This window comes from Calidris pugnax, unplaced genomic scaffold (genome assembly GCF_001431845.1).
Source record: "Calidris pugnax isolate Ruff unplaced genomic scaffold, ASM143184v1 scaffold113, whole genome shotgun sequence".
In the NCBI taxonomy this organism is placed as follows: domain Eukaryota; kingdom Metazoa; phylum Chordata; class Aves; order Charadriiformes; family Scolopacidae; genus Calidris; species Calidris pugnax.
In genome coordinates, this window is record NW_015090879.1 from 286,525 (window position 1) to 304,124 (window position 17,600).

The 17,600-nt window shown below is 55.9% G+C and overlaps 2 protein-coding genes across 3 annotated transcripts; one reads left to right on the forward strand and one right to left on the reverse strand.

Annotated features, from left to right (window-relative positions):
• Positions 1–494: 494 nt before the first annotated feature.
• Positions 495–5,938, reverse strand: AZIN2 (antizyme inhibitor 2). Its single transcript, XM_014946474.1, has 11 exons — positions 5,759–5,938; positions 5,487–5,589; positions 4,146–4,315; positions 3,876–4,049; positions 2,955–3,127; positions 2,706–2,837; positions 2,187–2,352; positions 1,905–2,067; positions 1,719–1,831; positions 1,062–1,276; positions 495–731 (listed from the first exon to the last, which is right to left on the reverse strand). The coding sequence occupies exons 3-11, from the start codon at positions 4,242–4,244 to the stop codon at positions 590–592; spliced, it is 1,377 nt and encodes a 458-aa protein (XP_014801960.1). The 5' UTR covers positions 4,245–4,315; positions 5,487–5,589; positions 5,759–5,938; the 3' UTR covers positions 495–589.
• Positions 5,939–7,285: 1,347 nt separating this feature from the next.
• On the forward strand, positions 7,286–14,604 carry AK2 (adenylate kinase 2). Of its 2 annotated transcripts, XM_014946575.1 has the most exons (7): positions 7,286–7,420; positions 7,884–8,009; positions 9,897–10,007; positions 10,114–10,208; positions 10,893–10,965; positions 11,564–11,759; positions 13,785–14,604. In XM_014946575.1, exons 1-7 carry the CDS (start codon positions 7,304–7,306, stop codon positions 13,790–13,792), a joined length of 726 nt encoding a protein of 241 aa, XP_014802061.1. In that variant the 5' UTR covers positions 7,286–7,303; the 3' UTR covers positions 13,793–14,604. The 2 variants fall into 2 exon arrangements, with proteins under 2 accessions (XP_014802061.1, XP_014802060.1); XM_014946574.1 differs by lacking the exon at positions 13,785–14,604 and having other exon boundaries at positions 11,564–11,966.
• The last annotated feature ends 2,996 nt before the right edge of the window (positions 14,605–17,600 follow it).

Consider the following 17,600-nt stretch of genomic DNA (forward strand, 5'->3'; position numbering starts at 1 on the left):
CTCCCAGTGCCCTCAGTCCCCCCACCTCCAGTGCCCCCAGTCCCCCCATATCCAGTGCCCCAGTGTCCCCCAGTCTCTCCCATTGCTCCCAGCACACCCAACTCTGATGCCTCAGGGTCCTCCCAGTCCCTCCCAGTTCCCCCAGTTCCTGGCTTTCAGGCTCTGGCAGTGTCCCCATTCTTCGGATTCACGGCCCCCCAGTCCCCATCTCCCCCCACCGTAACGCTGTACCCTGTGTGGGACCCCCCATAGGGCATGGGGCTTCGTTAGGGCTGACGAGAGGTCGGGCACCAGTGTCCCCCCCAGTAACACCCACCCCCCTATTTCCATCCCCCCCCTGAAATCCCGGGTGGGGAGGAAGAGCCGGGGTCTTCCTCCCACGGAGCCCCCAGCGGCGCCGAACGCCCTTTATTACCATAACCCTTAAAAAAAACTAACCCCAGACCCACTCAGCGCCACCCACCCCCCCGTCAGAGGGCACAGGACATGGCACGGGCAGGAGAAACGGGATTTATGGCACGAATTTCCCAGTTCTCGCTGCAGGTTTCCCGGGAGAACCCGTTCCCCCCCTCCCTGGTACCGGCGCTGCTCAGATGATACCGGCCGGAGCGAAGACCGGGGGGACGCAGAGGGTCTCCCCCATCTCCCAGCCGCAGGACAACGGGGCGCAGACACTCTCCCGGTCATCTTCCGTTGGTGGGGGTTTTCCCTGGAAAAGCTGGACGGTTTTCCTGGAAAACGGGAGACACCCGAGGGGGAGCAAAGGGGAGCAAGCCCTCCCAAAATGCTGCGGGGATGGGTCTGGGGAAGGGGGATCCCCTGTGCCCCCAGAACCCAGCTGCCCCCGGCTTCCCCAGTGAAAAACTGGCTCAATTCTGTCAATATTTTAAAAAATGGAAGTTTTGCCTCTGAGGACAGATTTTTACCCTAAATCTCAGGATCTGGGACTCAGATTTGACTCATTCACTTGAGCAAAAGAGCCCAGTTGAGGGAAAGCCAACATCTCCCATGGGATCCAGCCCTGCTGACCCTCACCCCGCTCACACAGGACTATCTCTTACCAGGCCAGGCGGGACATGGCGTAGGTGACGTGTGGCTGGGGACACCCCCCAAGCGGGGAGGAGGTGGCGATGGTGTAGGCACCCATGTCCTGGAAAATCAGCCAGTCCCCGACCTGCAGCTGGGGAAGCTCCAGGCCGTCAGCGATGTGGTCCTCAGGGTGCCCCGGGGGTCCCCAGAGGCTGGTGCTGAGAGAGTGGGGCTCTGGGCAGGGTCTCTGTGGGGAACAGACGGAGTGCCACAGTGACCTGTCTCATCTTCACCCATCCCAAATCATGGAATGGTTTGGGTTGGAAGGGACCTTAAAGATCATCTAATTCCACCTCCCTGCTCTGGGCAGGGACACCTCCCACCAGACCAGGTTGCTCCAAGCCCCCTCCAACCTGGCCTTGAACCCCTCCAGGGATGGGGCAGCCACAGTTTCTCTGGGCAACCTGGGCCAGGCTCTCACCACCCTCAGTCTGACCCCAAAATCCAACCCCGTGAGCTCAGGGAATGTGGCTACAGCCCCCCTTGGCAGCCCACCACGGCCTCTTCCTCACAGCCCCTGCTCTCCTCTGGGACAGACCCACAGTTCAAAGGAGGGCATGGCTGGGTGAGGTGATGGACACAACACAAGGGACCTGCTGGGGTCTCCCCAAGTCGGGCCAGACCCTCACCTTGTGTAGCTGAGGTCTGGGGCAGGGGCTGTCAAACAGGAGGCAGCTGAAGGCGCCATAGATGCCATCGCTGAGGTGGTACACGAGGCTCCTCTTGCTGCCAGGTTCTTCTTCTGGAGGGGGAGCAAGGAGAGGGCTCAGGGGGGCTCAGGGACAAGGATGGGCCCATCCCACCGTCCCACCTACCGTCGGAGCCAGGCTGCTCCGCGGGAGCCTCTCCCATGGCAGTGACGCTGGCAGCGAAGGTGAAGGCGGAGGTGACGTAGTACCGCCCGGGCCTTGCAATGACCTCCACCCCGCAGCCCTCTGGGAAATACGAGTCCAAGGCAGAGTTTATCACGGCAGCCACCTGGATGGGAAGAAGGTGTTCCCCCTCAGTTACTCGGTCCCTCTGCAGGGAGCCAGACCCTGGGAGAACCCCCAACCTCGCTCTCTGCCTGCTGAGTGACAGCATCGGGAGCCACGTACCTCTTCAAACCGGGCTCTGGTGTCCTCGGTGCCAGGGAATCCTCCTCCGATGTCCAGGAGGCGCATCTGGTAGCCCAGCTCCATGCCCATCTCAAAGGCCAGCTGCGCCGCAGCCACAGACTGGGTGAAGGTCTGGGGCTCCAAACCACGGCTCCCGAGGTGAAAGCTGAGAGCACAGTCCCCGCTTCAGCAGGGCTCATGTGTCCCCAAAGAGCAACGAGGGGACATGGCACCAGGATTGTCACTCACTGGGGGCAGCTCTGCACTTCCCACTCACCATCCCAAGCCAGACGGGCTGAATGGCCCCGCAGAGCCCCCCACATCCTCTCTGGGGGCCAAACCTGCCCCAAACTGGCCCCAACAAGTGTCAACCTCCCCAGGTCCAACCTCCACCTCACTCCCAGACAGAGCAGCCAGTGGCCCCGTGGACCCCTCCATTGTTTGGGCAAAGCAGAGTTCCCCACACTCCCCTTCAACGTGGGCTGAGCTCCCCTATGGAAAAAAGACCACGTGCCATACCTGATGCCAACGACCTCCACGGCCTGCTCCTTCGCTGTCTCTAGCAGGTGCCGGCAGGACTTGAGCGTGGTCCCAAACGTCATGCTCGGATGGGCAGAAGGGCTGGAGTCAGCAGCGATACCCAACAACATCCTGCAGAGCAAAGCCACACTGTGTTGAGGCACCTTTGGGTCCCCCTGTCACCCCACGGAGTGACACTCCAGCTCCTGCTCCAGCCCCCCCTTCCAGTGATGCTGCCAGACACCCTACCTGGCCCGAGGGTGGCTCCTGGCCACCTTGTTCAGCTCCACCTCATTGTCAAAGGTCATCAGCTGCACACTGTGGCTGGCTGCGTATTTGATGTGGGTGACCTGCTTGCAGGGGCTGCTGTAGAAGATCTTCTCAGCCGGGACTCCGATGCTTTGAACCTGTGCAATCTCTGCCTGCAGGGAAACGGCACGCTGGTCGGCAGGTCCCTGGGCCACCTTGGCCACCACCAGCCCTGGGACTCAGCCAGCCTGCACCATTGAGAACGGCAAACGACCAGCGTTGCAGCCTGGGCTTTTCCAGGGAAAATCCACAAGAGCTTAAAGGGATCATGGTGGACTTTGTCCTGGCAGGGGCAGGTTGCAGCAAGATGTTTACAAGCAGCGTGAAACAGGAGGAGAGAAAACAAGCAGTTTTGGTGCACATGTCCCCTGTGAGCCACAGTGAGGGCGAGGGCTGCAGTGCTGCTCTGAGCTGTCATGACTCTTTGCACTTTCTCCTCCTGCTAACACGTCTTATTTAATTACGTACAACTAATTGGCTTAACTTTGGATCCTCCCTGGGAATCTGGCTGTGAGCAAATGAGAAGCAGGAGGGAGCAGGGAGCTTTAGGCTCAGCCTGAAAGCCACTGAGAGCTGGATGGCTGCTGTGGTGGCACCCAGGGGACATGCCTTGCCACCAGCCAAGCCTGCCAGCCAGGACACCAGCTCCAGGGACAGGAATGCCAGTCAAAGTCAACAACCCTGAGCCAGGAGAGGACGGGGATTTCTGGGCTGTGTTGGGAGGGTTTTGACAGCAGAGGGAGACTCCTGTCCCTGTAAATATCACCCAGTGAGTGGAAAGTTAGGAAAGGAGCCTGAGGTGACACTGTCCCACAAATGCCCAAAGGATGCTCACTCTGAGTTGTCCTCCCACGACCCTACCTTGTTGGTGCAGGCAAAGCCTGCCCCCAGCTCAGCCAGCAGCCGGATCACTCCTTCACTGCCGTTGCACTTAACCGGGAAGTAGGGTTTCACACGGGGCAAGGCCTTCAGGAAACGCAGGTGCTTCTTCACAATGTCCCCAAGGTCTGCCACGAAGAAGGCTTGCTGGTCGCTCTAGGAAAAAGCCAGAGTGAGCAGCCGTCACCTCTCCACCCGCCTCTGCCAAGGGGGTGCTGGCTGCCAGGGAGCAGCAGAGCCACCAGCCCTTACCTCCTGGCATAGCTCCACCAGGAGGTTCTCCAGGAGGTCTCTGGTGGTGAACCCCTCCTCCACCATCATGAAGTTGGATTCATCCAAGTACCCATTCATAGTCAAGGTGTGATCACGTTATTTTAAAGCCTCCTCAGGCAGGGTAAAGCCCCTTCTAGGTATGCAATTCACTGGAAAAAGAAAGGGAATGTTTGAGGCAAGGCCCAGAAGCTCCATCAGCCCACACCACCCAGCCTGCACCCCGAGGGGCTCCCCGACCCTCCCACAGGTCACACACAGCAGTGCTGCCCTGGGTAGAGCTCTCTGCCGCTCTCCTCCAAACCAGCGCCTCAGCCGAGAGCTCTATTGTGGGTTAAAGCATCTTCTCCAGGGGGAGGAGACACATTTCCATGCAGCTCAGAGCTTTGTTTTGGCACACAGCAGCCCCATCTTCTTCAGCAGCAGTTCAGGCACCAGCGCAGTTAACAACAAAGCCAAGTTCACTGCAAAGCAGATGGCCTATATATGCCAGAACACGTCCTTTCATGCTCTGGCACGTAGCTAGGTCTGCTGTAGGCTGCACAGGGTGAAGTTCCCCTGTGGTTTTCAAATAGCTGAAGTCTCACAGATCCACCTTCCCAGACACACAAGCTCCATGAAAAGAGAGGCATCTTTAAAGAGCACAGCAAGGGTCACTCGCTGACATCAGCCGACCTGGGGATGGTCTGGACCCATGCTGTGGTTCCAGTTTCACCTCTCTCCCATGACATGGAGTGTGGGACAAGGGGACAAGTTAAGCTGCACGGTGTTTCCTGGCTCACACATTTAGCAGATCTTTAGCTTTAAGCTCACACACTCAGCTTTAACAATCTCATCCCCTGGTTCCAGCTCATCCCCATCCCATAACCCAAGGAGCTGAAAACCTAGCACGAGTTTGCAGGAAACATTTCCACTCCAATAACCCAGGTCTAGCTCCAGGGTTTTTACAGGAATGTGGTCCCTCTGATCTGAAGCGATCCGGAGACAGAGGTTTCGTTTCTCAGAGCTGCAGACCAGCTCCTCCTTTGCAGAGAGACCTACTTACAACACTTCGGGTGGGAACGAGGAGAAAGACCACACTGACGCCAGAGTGGCAGGGTGTTGTAACGCATTGAGCAAACTCCAGAGATGGGGAATGGGAAGAAAAACAAGTATTTGAAGCTCTCAGAGCTTCATACTTGGGAAAGGAAAGCAACTCCTCCAGCCTTACCCTTCACTCCCCAAAGACATCACTAACCAGCACCCAGCCCACCCTGGCTGAGCACAGAAAGGATGACCAATTAAGTAGGTCATTTCTGCTAGCCCTGGGCACCCCCTCCTTACCAAGGCTCCTGGGTGACTGGTCGTGCTGCCAGGGGGGGCCCCCAAGGAACACCGAGCTCCCGCAGCACCCCGAGGTGTAGCTGCTGCCGGGGGTCCGAGGTCCCTGGGGAGAGGCAGTGCAAGGGGTTAGTGAGGGACAGGAGCACTAATGGCAGGATGCCCTCCACCCACCGTTCCCCAAACTCAGCATCTACAGGCATCCCACATCCTCACTCTGCCAGGCAAACCCGCTACCCCAGCAACCCCGCGCAGTCCCCGTCCCCCCCCATTACCTTAGATAGCATTTAAACAGATAATGCCATGGGTCTCCCAAGAGAATGAACTGGCCCCAGCAGCGGCTGTTCCTCCTGCCCCAGTTCCCTGCCTGCCCCAGCTCCTGGACCAGCTACCCCTGCAGAGGGGTAGGGGGGAGCTCTGCACCCCTTGTATCTCAGCGCCCCTCTCCCTGCTCTGCCTCACAACCGTGGCCATGGCAACCAAACCCAGCCACCCCATTGGCTGAGATGCCTCCGAGCATCCTTCATCCCTTTCAGGGAATGCTCCCCCCCCTCGCCCACCTCCTCCCGGGGCCGGGGATGCCCCAGCAGACACCCTGGGTTCTCACCGAGTCCCCGCTGCAGCCGGAGGCGTGGAGCTCTGCCAGCCTGCCTGCAGCCTGGCCCTGCTGCAAGGGCGCCCGTGGCCGCACGTGCATCGCCTGCGCAGGGACCCTCAGTGGGAAGAGAGACAAAAATACCTCTGAGAAACTGCTGCCAGGGAAACGAGGGTTCCTGCAGATTACAGGCTGAGCAGCGCCTGTTTGACTGGGACACGGGCAGTGGTAGGCAGTCGGGAAGATGTCAGGGACTCATTCTGCCCTTGTGGTGCTGCTGCCAGTTTCACTGGGTTCCTCAGCAGCAGGTCCAGCTCTGCCATAAATGCAGATGCTCCGTCTGGTCGATCAGTCCTGTCTTTGCCTGCATTTGTCCACTTGGAAACGGTTCTACTGCTCCATCCCACAAACACCACAAGCTGAGCAGGGAATTTTTTTCTTCTTGTTGTTTATTTTCAGTTCTTGCTCTGGTGTCGCTGAGGAGACAATGTTCCATGCATGCCCAGGGAGGTGGAGTAGTCTCCTTCTCTGGAGACATTCAAACCCCACCTGGACACGTTCCTGGGCCGACCTGCTCTGGGTGGCCCTGCTTTGGCAGGGGGTTGGACTGGATGATCTCCAGAGGTCCCTTCCAACCCCATGTGATTCTGTGACTTGTCTCCTTTGAGATCCTGGCCTGTTTTCCTGGTCCTCTGGCCCAGGGCCCAGCACCCAGCCCTGGACTGTGCTGTGCAGGATGAGGGAGCACTGCACTCGGAAGAGGACAGAGAGGTACCCGCTCTTGGCAGAATGGTGCAGAGCACTGCAGTGCCCACTCGCTTCTGGATGTGCCCAGCAGTGCCGTGATGCAGGGCAGCGTGGGGAACCCGTCCCACGCAGAGGCCCAACGCAGCGCTGGGGCAAGCACTGCCCCGGAGGGGGCTTTGAGCAACCTGGTCTGGCGGGAGGTGTCCCTGCCCATGGCGGGGGGGCAGAACTGGGTGATCCTTAAGGTCCCTGTCACCCTCTATCTCTTTCCAACCACAAATCTGTCTTTTTTCAACCCAAAACGTTCCGTCCTTCTGTGGCTCGGTGCGGGCAGGGCGCGCTTCCAGCCGCATAACCCCGCCCACTCCGGTCAAACCCCGCCCACTCTGGGCGAAGCCCCGCCCCTGAGTCGCGCGGCGCCGGCGTCACCGCCCATTGGCGGCGGGGCGGGGCGCGGCACGCGCAGTCGGCGGCGGCCATGGCTCCGAGCGCGCAGGCCAGGGGTAGCAGTGGCGGGCAGGCCCCGGGCCCGGGGCTCCGGCGGGGGATCCGTGCCGTCCTGCTGGGCCCGCCCGGCGCGGGGAAGGGCACCCAGGTGAGGGGACACCGGGGAGAAGGGGCACCGGGGGTCCCGGAGCGCCTCCCGGTGAGAGGCCGGCGGGACCGAGCCGCCCGGCCTTCCCTCCCTCACCGCCGGGCGCAGGACCTGGAGGGACCGAGGTGTGGGGCGTCCCCCTGTTCTAGAAGGCACCGGGCCTCTCCTCCCCGGGGGTCTCGGGCATACGGACCCGCCGCCCCCAGGGACCCCGGCAGCGCTGGGGGGGCCTTTGTCCCGGACCCTCCTTCCCTCCAGTGCCCCGGTTCCCCCTCTCCGGTGCTCAGGGCGGTGTGCGGAGCCCTGCCACGCGCTGGCCGGTCACAGGCCATCCCTCTGGGGGACAAGGCCCCACCGTGACGGAGGGGACGAGGGTCCAAACCGCGGCTGGGCCTCGATGCCCGGGGGGGGGGGTGTGAAACCCTCACGGTGAGCTCACCCCGGGGACCGTCCTCTCCCGCAGGCTCCGAAGCTGGCCGAGACCTACTGCGTCTGCCACCTGGCAACGGGGGACATGCTGCGGGCCATGGTGGCCTCGGGGTCGGAGCTGGGCAAGCGGCTGAAAGAGACGATGGACGCGGGGAAGCTGGTGGGTAACGGGGGAGACGTGGCGGGAGGAGAGAGGGTCTGGAGCAGTCAAAATCTGCCTCTTAATTAGGAGCCTTGCTGACAAAACCCAATTAGTGGAGGAAGGGCAGACTGTAGGGCAAAGGCAGGGCTGTGGGTTCTCCTTCTCATTATCCTGCAGGAGAAACGTCCTACAAAAACATCCTTCCTCTTCAAAATTCCTCCTTGCTCGCCAGCAGCTTGTTTCCGTGGTGTCTCCTCACCTCTTCCTCTCCTCTCTTTTTTTTGGGGGGTGGAGGGAGGGCCATCTGGCATTCTGATTTTGGTAAATTCAGCCGAAACCACGACACATGGGTTGGTTCTTTCCACCGCTCGGGGGTTGCAGTCTGGGTGGTGGCTCTTCAACACTGAGGTGAAGGGTTATCCTTGGAGCCGCAGGACGTTCCAGCCACGCTCTGTGGCTCCCGTGGCCCTTCACACCATGCCTGGACCCCTGTGTGGGGCGGAAGAGTTCGTTCAGAGAGTTCATCTACGTCCCAGCTCTTGCATAAATGCCCTTTGCTCATAACTGTAAGGTAAAAATAGACTTGGGGCTGTTGCTGTGGTAGTTAGAGGGGGTGCTGCGTAACGCTGGGTGAAAGGGACGCTTTCGATCCCTGGGACATGAGAGTTAGGTTCTCTGGTGCATTCATTTTCTCAGGATCTAATTATCTTGCTAAAATGACTGAAATATCTTGAGGGGACAACAAATTGCAGCGATTTTCCCCAAAGCCAAACGGCTTGGGGGCCCATCCTGGGCATCGCTGCTGGCTGTCACGGGTTGGTAACACCCTGGGGAGATCGACGCAGGTTCCCCCCACGAAGAGAAGAGCGACGTGGCTTATCTCCAGCTTTGGCTCCAAGCTTGCGTTGCGCCACCGAGCCTGCAATATCCAGCTGGTTATGAAAGATAGGGACGTTATCGGGCAGGGACAGGGGTATCTGCCACGTGTGTGCGTGGCTCTGCAGGTATATCCCAGCAGTGTACCCTGGCTCTGAGATAACTCAGCTGGCAGCACAGCAGCAGTCGGGATGGCAGGGGTTTTATCCTCGATTACGAAGGAGGAGCCCTTTCTCCAAAAGGGGTAATCGGGAAAGCACAGAACTGAGTTGTTCCTTCACCCAAATTACCTCCCGCCCCTCCGCTTCCTGCTCCGGGGCTCTCATTTGGGTGCTGTGACAGTCTGGTCCCCAGTGCTGCTGGAGAACACAGTGCTGCTGCTGAGGAGAAACAGCTCTTGATGGGGCTGCAGCATCTGGTAGTACTTTTCCAAGTGTGGAAAAGGCACTAATCCCAGTGGTTTGCTGAGATCGTGATACAGGGAGAAACCATCCAGGGAAGCTTGATACAACAGCTACTGGGCATCTACCTTCACATGAGTTTTATGAGAGTCAATGAGCAACCCGCCTGCTTTGCCCTTCCTTTGCCCTCAGGCCTGCCTCCTGAGAGGGATGTGTGGGTGAAGGTACAAAGTAACAGGAAATCAAGGTTACGTCAATATTCCATATAGTGAATTGGTTTTAAAAAAAAAAAAAGAGGAAGCTTGTCCTAAAGCTGATGGTCCCTTTTGAAATTCAGCAAACTTTGTAATGGTGAGGTTACAGTGCTGCTCTGAGCCCCTGCACGGGCTGGAGTGTCCCTGGTGTGAAATATCTCAATAGCCATGGCTTAGAGTTGACACCCATGGCCAGGAATGCTTCCCTAATGTGGGCAGGTCTGAACACACAGCTTTTGCCCCGTTAGGGCAGTGCCCTGCGCTGGGGCTGCCGCTTCTGGGACCGGGAACGGCTGTAAAAAGGCTCTGGAGGCAGCTGGGTGTAAAATGGGGGTGTCCCTCCTGACCGTGTGCCCATCTCTCCTCTCTGCAAGGTGAGCGACGAGATGGTGGTGGAGCTGATCGAGAACAACCTCGACTCCCCTCCCTGCAAGAACGGCTTCCTCCTGGACGGCTTTCCGCGCACGGTGAAGCAGGCCGAGATGGTACGTGAGTTCCTGCTCGGGGACTGCTCTGACATCTCCTTCCCTGGAGACGTGGGGTCCCGTGCCCCTGCCTCTGTCCCTCTGAGCTGGGTGTTGTCTGTCGCAGCTGGATGAGCTCCTGGAGAAGAGGAGAGAGAAGCTGGATTCCGTCATTGAGTTCAGCATCCCTGACTCCTTGCTCATCCGGAGAATCACTGGACGGTAATTCTTTTCTCCCAAACACTGGGTGCACGGGGTGGGGTTTCCTAGTTTAGGGGAGAACATCCTAATTTTGGATCCTCCTGTGATTCTCCCAGTATTTAGGGCTTGCTGCAGTGCTGGTTAGATTTCTGCTCTGTTCGAGCCTTCCTGCTCTGATCCCTTGCCCCGTACCTGGACCAGCCTTGAACAGAGCCCCTTCATTGCCCTATAAATTGGGGTTCCTGCTATGAATCTCTGTCGATACTTGTCTTTGACCCAGCTCAGGCTTTAAGTCCAGTGTCTGACAGTGATGTCTTCGTGTTCTTAACTTCTCTGGATCTCCCTTAGGCACGACATTGCACTGCTGAACCCTGTGTCAAGGTCACTTGTGGTCGTGCGGGCACACAGACATCTCCCACTGTTTGCTGTGTCCCGCTGTGTCCCACTGTGTCACCCCCACACCTCCAGTAACACCCTTTCCCCAGTAAAGCATAAAGCAAAAATTCCTTCTCCATCTTCTAGCGCAGCTGCTTTTTTTTCACCAATCTGAAGAGGCCCTTGGTACAGAAATAGCCAGAAGAGATTTTTCTTAATTGAGGCTAATGGGGTTGCTATTGCAGATGTTTCTGTGCTGATGAGTGGCAGGTTCAGGAGACCTTGTCCTGTCACTGGGCTACTTTGCTGACACTTGATTTCTGTCTTTAGGCTGATTCACCCGGCAAGTGGCCGCTCTTATCACGAGGAGTTCAGACCCCCGAAAGAGCACATGAAGGACGACGTATGTGAGCTCCCAAGGCTGCAGCTTGCGTTGCTTTGGGTTTAGCTGATGCTTTGCAGCACCCCTGGAAAAAAAAAAAAAAAAAAAAAAAACACCAAAAAACAGCAACTCATTTCTTTCCTTCTCTTGTACCTTCTGTCCTGGCTTTCTGGGGAGTGTGGGGAACTGCATCGGCTGCTTCAGCCAATGGCACTGTGGGGAGTGAGGCCTGGAGGGATGAGTGAAGGGCAGGGCCATTCTGCAGAGTTGCCCTGGGCTTTGTCAGCCTCAGAACTTACTGCTGAAGTTGTGGTGGGTTGTGACTGGTTTCCCTCTTGGGGAGCAACTATAGCTGGTGTATGCTCTCAAGGCTCCCTGGGCGCCTTTTAGTGAGCAGAGTGGTGTGTGGGGAAAAGACCCTGACGCTGAATCCTTCTGTCTTCAGTGACTGCACTAGGATTTGTTTGGGCTGCCCTGGGTTTGCCCTGCTCTCCCTGCGGACCTAGGGATCGCCTCTGCAGCTCTGCCTTGTAGCCTATTTGGAGGAGGGGAGCAGGGGAGAGAAGGGGGGGCATGCCAGGCTGCAGCTAGCTAGAGATTGTCCTCTTGGTCCTCCCAGGTCACTGGAGAGCCCCTGATCCGCCGTTCGGACGATAACGAAACAGCCTTGAAGACCCGCCTGAAGGCCTATCACACACAGACCTCCCCCCTGGTCTCCTACTACAGCAAGAGAGGGATCCACACGGCGGTGGATGCCTCCCAGTCTCCCGACGTGGTGTTTGCTAGCATCCTGGCAGCCTTCTCGAGAGCGACATGTAAAGACCTGGTTATGTTCATTTAGGGCTCTGTCCCAGGATGGAGCTCTCCCTTTTCTCTCTCTCTCTGTCTCTCCCATCTCTGTCTCTGTCTCTCTGGGGCCAGGGAGGGTGAAGAGCTTAAGCAGAGTAGAAGAGGAGGGGACAAGTTGATGCAGCCCAAGACAGGGCTGTGCTAATTCTCTATTAAACGAGCTGTTAACGGTCTCTCTCTCGGTATATGTGAATGTCAGTCTGTCTGCGGATGCTGGAGGTTTGGCCGCTAGAGGTCGCAGCGAGCCCGAGCACCAGCTGCCAGAAATGGGGTTTCCACCCCTTTGGGTTAAAAAGGCTTTTGTTTCATTCCAGAGCTGTAGCTCTGGAAGGGGCTGTAATTCCGGTTCCTCCTGGCTGCTCCACAGGGGATTAGCAGAAGGTTGGAGATCAGGACTGAGCAGTGGGGAGATATTCCGTGCTGCTCGCTGTTGGCTGCAGGAAATGAAACGCGGGGTTGGTTGTGGGGAGCATGTGAAGGGCTGTGTGTGTCCCACGGAACAGGGCACCCTGCTGCTGCTCGGGGCTGGCTGAGAACTTGTCCTCCTTCTACGTGTTTTATTCTCTGTGGGATGACAGGTTACCTGAGAGCACAGCCTGTCTTCCACCCGTTCTGATGGGATTTGTGGGGCAGAAAGAGGGTTGGGTGAAAGCTGGTGGTTTTCAGCCTCTCCTCGTTTGTGGGCCATAATTTAGCAAATATTAGTGAAATGCTTTTTGCTTTTCTTAACAACGTGAAGTCTCTGGTCAGTCTGACAGTCGCAGTGTGTGGCAAGTTGGGATCTCCTGAGGACTTGGCTTTTATCTCTTCACTCTTGCCTTGGCTTTAGCCAAGGAGATGAAGATGTGTCCCAAAGCCTAAATAAAGCCTTATTGCAAAACAAATTCTTTTTCAAGGCCTGAGAGACAGCATTATTAACCACTGGCTTCATGTGCCCTTGAGCCAATGACCTTTGTTATGAGATCATGGAAATGTACTTGTTTCTTGAGCAAGTCAAACAGCTCCGTTGGGCTGCCCGTTTGAGAACACTGTGGGTGCTGTGGTTAGTACCCCAGCTTCTGAGGGCCATTCTGCTGCTATATGGTGGCCCTGGAAGGCTGGTGACAACCTTTGCCCATGCGAGATTCCAGCTCTTCCTAGAGGACTGGAAAATGCAGACTGGCCCAGATGAAACTTTGTCCTTTGGCCTTCCATGTAAGTTTACTGATTTAGTGTTATCAAGTACCCTCCTCTTTTGAGGAGCTGGGCCGTCTCTCTCCTTTGCACTGAGCTGCTCCGGGCTGTGTCTCCAGAGCAGATGCCTAATCCTCAGGAATCCTTTGCTCTTTTTCTTAATAATTTCTCTTTTGTCTGAAAATCGCTCTCTGTCCTCGTACAGCCTTTCCAAGGAAACAACTTCCTCCCTTCCAGCAAACTGGAAATAGCACCAGAAACTGAAAGCAGTTGACTTGTTGCTCTCGAAAGCACGTGACTGCGGGGACAGACAGGGTTTGAAAGTAAACGCTGCTTTCGTTGGCAGCCTGCAGTCCCCTGAGAGCCCCAGATGGCCCTTGTCCATGCTCTCTGGCTTTCCTGTGAAAGGGCAGCCCCGGAGCGTGGTGTGGGCGCGCTGGGAGGTCAGGACAGTGTTTATCTTAGGGCTGCCATGCTCAAGGGGAGAGCAGAGTGACTTAGAGCAGTCCCGGCATCTCGGTGACTGTAAAGAAATCCTGAGTGGAAGCAGCTTTTCTCTTGGCACCTTGAGAGAGTCAAAGAGGAGAGTTGCAGCCCCCTACATGTTTCCATAACGGCCAGTAGGTGTTCCTGGATTTGGTCACGGTTTTATTCCACAGCAACAGCAATGTGTTCTTCCACTTCTCCGTTCCTTTTCCCCTTTGTGCTCCCTTTGTGTCCAGCTCACCAACCTTTTTCTGCCATAAACCATGATTAATTTTGTGGGTTTTTTTCCCCTTAAATCGATTTTTTTTTTTCTTTGTTCCCATTTATTCCAGCTGAGTGACTCCGTGAACCAGATGAGAGACCACCAAACGCTGCACACTCTGCTACATCACCCATTGCAGCCCTCCCCTGGGTGCAGGGGGGGAACGGGGAGGGCAGCCGGGAGGGGGGTACGATTGATGGGAGGGGAATAAGGAGGTGGTAGACAAGGGGCTGGGGGGGGGCTGATTTGGTTGGTTTTTGTTTGGATTTCTTACTCAGCAGAATCATTGTGAAGAGGAGATGGTCCTTAGAAATCACAGTTTGGGGAGGCAAAACAGTTGTTGGGAGTGAAACATCTTGGCTAGTGATCAGGTGCAGGTCCTTGACCTGTTGGGAGGGGAGGGCTAGACGCCGTTCCAGGCTCCTCGGGGACTTTCAGGGCTTGTCTCACTGAGGCCACTGCGAGGTTTGCTGTGATTTTTCTAACGTGTGCTTCCTGTCAGCGAGGACCAAACCGAATGAAATGACTCATCATGTCTGAAACGGAAAAGGGGAAAAAAATGCCATGGTCTTTTCCTGGAAGTTTTGTTTTTCTTGTTCTGCTGCATTCCAAAACCCTAGGCATAGAGACTTCTCAGGGTTTCTCTGCTGCTGAACAGAGGGGCTGCGGCTCTAGTCCAAGCCTGCCTTACTTGGCCATGGGGTGGCTTTTCTGTGATCTCGACCAAGCTGGAATTTACACAATTCTGAAGAAATGCAAAAGAGACTTTCTTAATTGACTGCAAAAAAATTACACTTAATTGGGGTGGTTTTTTTGCATTTCTTCTTAGATCAAATGGTGCCTTGTCTAACCTCTGAATCAATAATAAAATAACCCCTTTACATTTTGTATCTGTTGCTGTGTCCTCTTTGACCTGCAGACAGTGTGGAAGAAGAGGCAGATGACAGCACAGCCGACTAACAGTTGAGCTGGGTGGATCCTGGGGCCTGATCCTATCTCGAGGATGATGTTCTGTACAGCTGAAAATGTGGCTTGTAATTCCTTTTATCTCTTTTCCTTGCTGAGTGTGTTCCAACGCTTTAGATCACCATAGTAATGGTGTCTTTTGCTGCTTTTCTCTTTCCTCTTTTTTCATGTGTGATGCTGAAAGCCCTGAGCCCTGATGTATCCCGACCCTTCCTGGTCAGAGCTCCTTTCAGGTATTTTTAACTGACGTAATTCCTAGCCTTTTCCCCCCTCCCTTTGCATCACCATTGTCTGGAGGAGCTGATGCAACTGGAAGCCACATATTGTGTCTTCTGTTTCTGCTTGGTTGCTTTCTGCCTTTCTTACCTTGTTGCATTCCTCCCTTCCCCTCCACTGGTCCTTCTCTGTAGCCACGCGGGGCAAAATGAGAGTGTTTCCTGGCCTCCCTTCATCCTGCCTCCGCAGGGACCCCGACCCTGGCTCTCTGAGGTGCTGATGGAGGGTTATTTTTCATACCCCCCAACCCTTGCAGCCCTGCTTGTGTTCAGGGCGTTGGTTTAGGTGCTGTGGACAAGCATCAGAAAGGGTCAGGCTGCATGTGCCCATTTCCTCCAGCAATTACTGGTTTCTTCAGCATAATTGGACTCTCTCACTCCTCTGCCATTCAGTCTCTCTGTGCTCTGGTGGTTTTATTACCTCTCTGTACCTCCTATTAGCATCCTCTCTCTTTTGAAGGCAAGCTTGTGCCTCTCTGGCATTTGGGGTGTTCTTCCCTCGTTTCTTTTAATGATGGATGTTAAAGCATGCTCTTCCTCGTTGTTTGGGATTGTCCCCTCTGCTACTTGTCTGCTGTTGTTTTAAAAACCTGTCCTGCCTGCTCCTCCTGGCTTTCTAGTACGTGGGATGGAGGAGCCTTGGCTCCTCTGAGCTGGGCTGTTTGATCCTTACCTCAGTGTGAAGCGTGAAATGAGCTGTCGGGGTGCTGTGGGAAAGGCTGCTGTGGGGAGGCTGTTTTGCTCAAAACTGCATCTTCTGTAGTTGGATCTGTTCTGTGACCTGTCTCCATCATGTTGACCTTGAATGTTTTCCACAGCACGCGATGCTCTGCAGGTGCTGTAAATTCCTTCTGTTCAATGATTTTGCTCCAGCAAGCTGCTTATCAGGCGCTCTTTTGAAAACTGTGTTCATATTTCATACACACAATTATTCAGCAACTATAAAAGGGGGGAAATTCCTATTTATAGCACAAGGACCAGCATCAAATAGGACACTGAATTCTCACTGATAGAGGAAGTGACCTGTTCTCTAATGCAGCAGTATTTCTGCTGAAAAGAAACAGCGTCTTGGATTGGGCGGAGGGATGAAAAGCCCTGGGCCATCTCTTTCCATTAAAAATGTGCTGCAGTCCTAAAAATACAGTATCTGCCCTTCTCCTTTCCTGATGAAACCATCTGTGAAAGAGAGATTGCGGAAAAAAAACAATCTTTCACTGTGGATTTGCGGTTGGTAATAATGAGTCCACCGACTCCTGATGGTCTGTTTTGGAACTGGTGTTACGTTTCCGATCGATCCCTGATCTCTGACCTTGACCTGGGAGCGAGGAGAAGTCACTGCAGAGAGTCTGCTGCAGGCAGGTAGCACAAGTCCTTGGTGTATAGAGAGTTTACAATCACAGCACAAATGTGCACAGCCCTGAAACAAAGAGCACGTGGGGCTGAGGAACAAAGAACTGGCTGAAAGCAATGAATGGAGGAGGGGTGGCACAGTGGGAAAAGCACGGGGGGCACGGTGAGAAAAAGCACTGGGGACAGCAGTGGTCACTGCCGTGGAGAAGGTGAGTGCCTATTTTGTCTGAGCCTGCCTTCCGACTGCCTCTGCTCTCCCTTCCCAGGTATGTTGAGCCATGGCTTCCTTCCCCCAAGCCATCACTGGCTCCCTGTTGTCACCCCGTCCTTCCCATTGGTCTCCAGGCTCTTTAGGAAGAGCTGCGGTGGGTGATGATAAGCGAAGGCTCTGGGAGGTGGAGAGGACCACAGGATGGGATTCCCTCTCCTGTTGCTGTAGCAACAGTTGGGAAGCAGCAGTGGGGTGTGATGGGCGGCTGCGTGGTGGCCGTGGAGGGATGTGCTGGGGAGGCTGCGGAGGCAGGACCACGCTGACATCACGGGGAGGTGGCGCAGAGGGAAGGGGAGTGGGAAAGGGAGAGCCAGGGAGACTGCGGAGGGAAGAGACACTGCATCCGGAGTGGGCTCCAGGGAGAGGTAAGAGATGCTCCGAGGGCAGGGGGTCAGGGTGGGCTCCTCCACGGGTGGCTGTGGGATCAGAGCCTGCCTCAGCATCTTTTCTGGCTACCGTGCTGGTGTGGGATGGCTCCTGGGCAGCAGCAATGTTACACGGTGCCCTGACAGCCTGGCACAGCAGGGCTTGGTTCCTGGACAGTGAGAGCGGGTCAGAGCCTGGCTGGCTGGTGCAGAAGCTGCAAATGTGTCCCCCCAGGACACCAGTGTGTGTCACTGACACTGTGCTGGGAAGAACCAGGAGTACCTGAAATTCCAGGATGGGCTAAAGGGACTGGGGAGCAGCCGTGGTCCCTCTCTGGAGAAGGAGACCGGAGTTCCCCCTTGGGATTAGAGCATGAATCACTGATGAAATGAATAGGAGGTCTGGAGCCCTGGTCCCCCATAGCTACATCTAGTAATAGGAGGCTGTCAGCAGAGCTGGTGCACAGGGACCAAGCCCGGCAGCATGGAATTGGGGTGGGAATCCTAAACTACACATCTCTGGCAGCCTCAGCACTTACCCTGCCTGTGCAGGAAGCAATAGTTCTGGGGAAGGCACCCAGGTGTGCAATTATTGCCAGGAACTCTCTGGATGTGGATCCTGGGGATCTGCAGACCTGAAAGGCAAAATAACAAAGTCC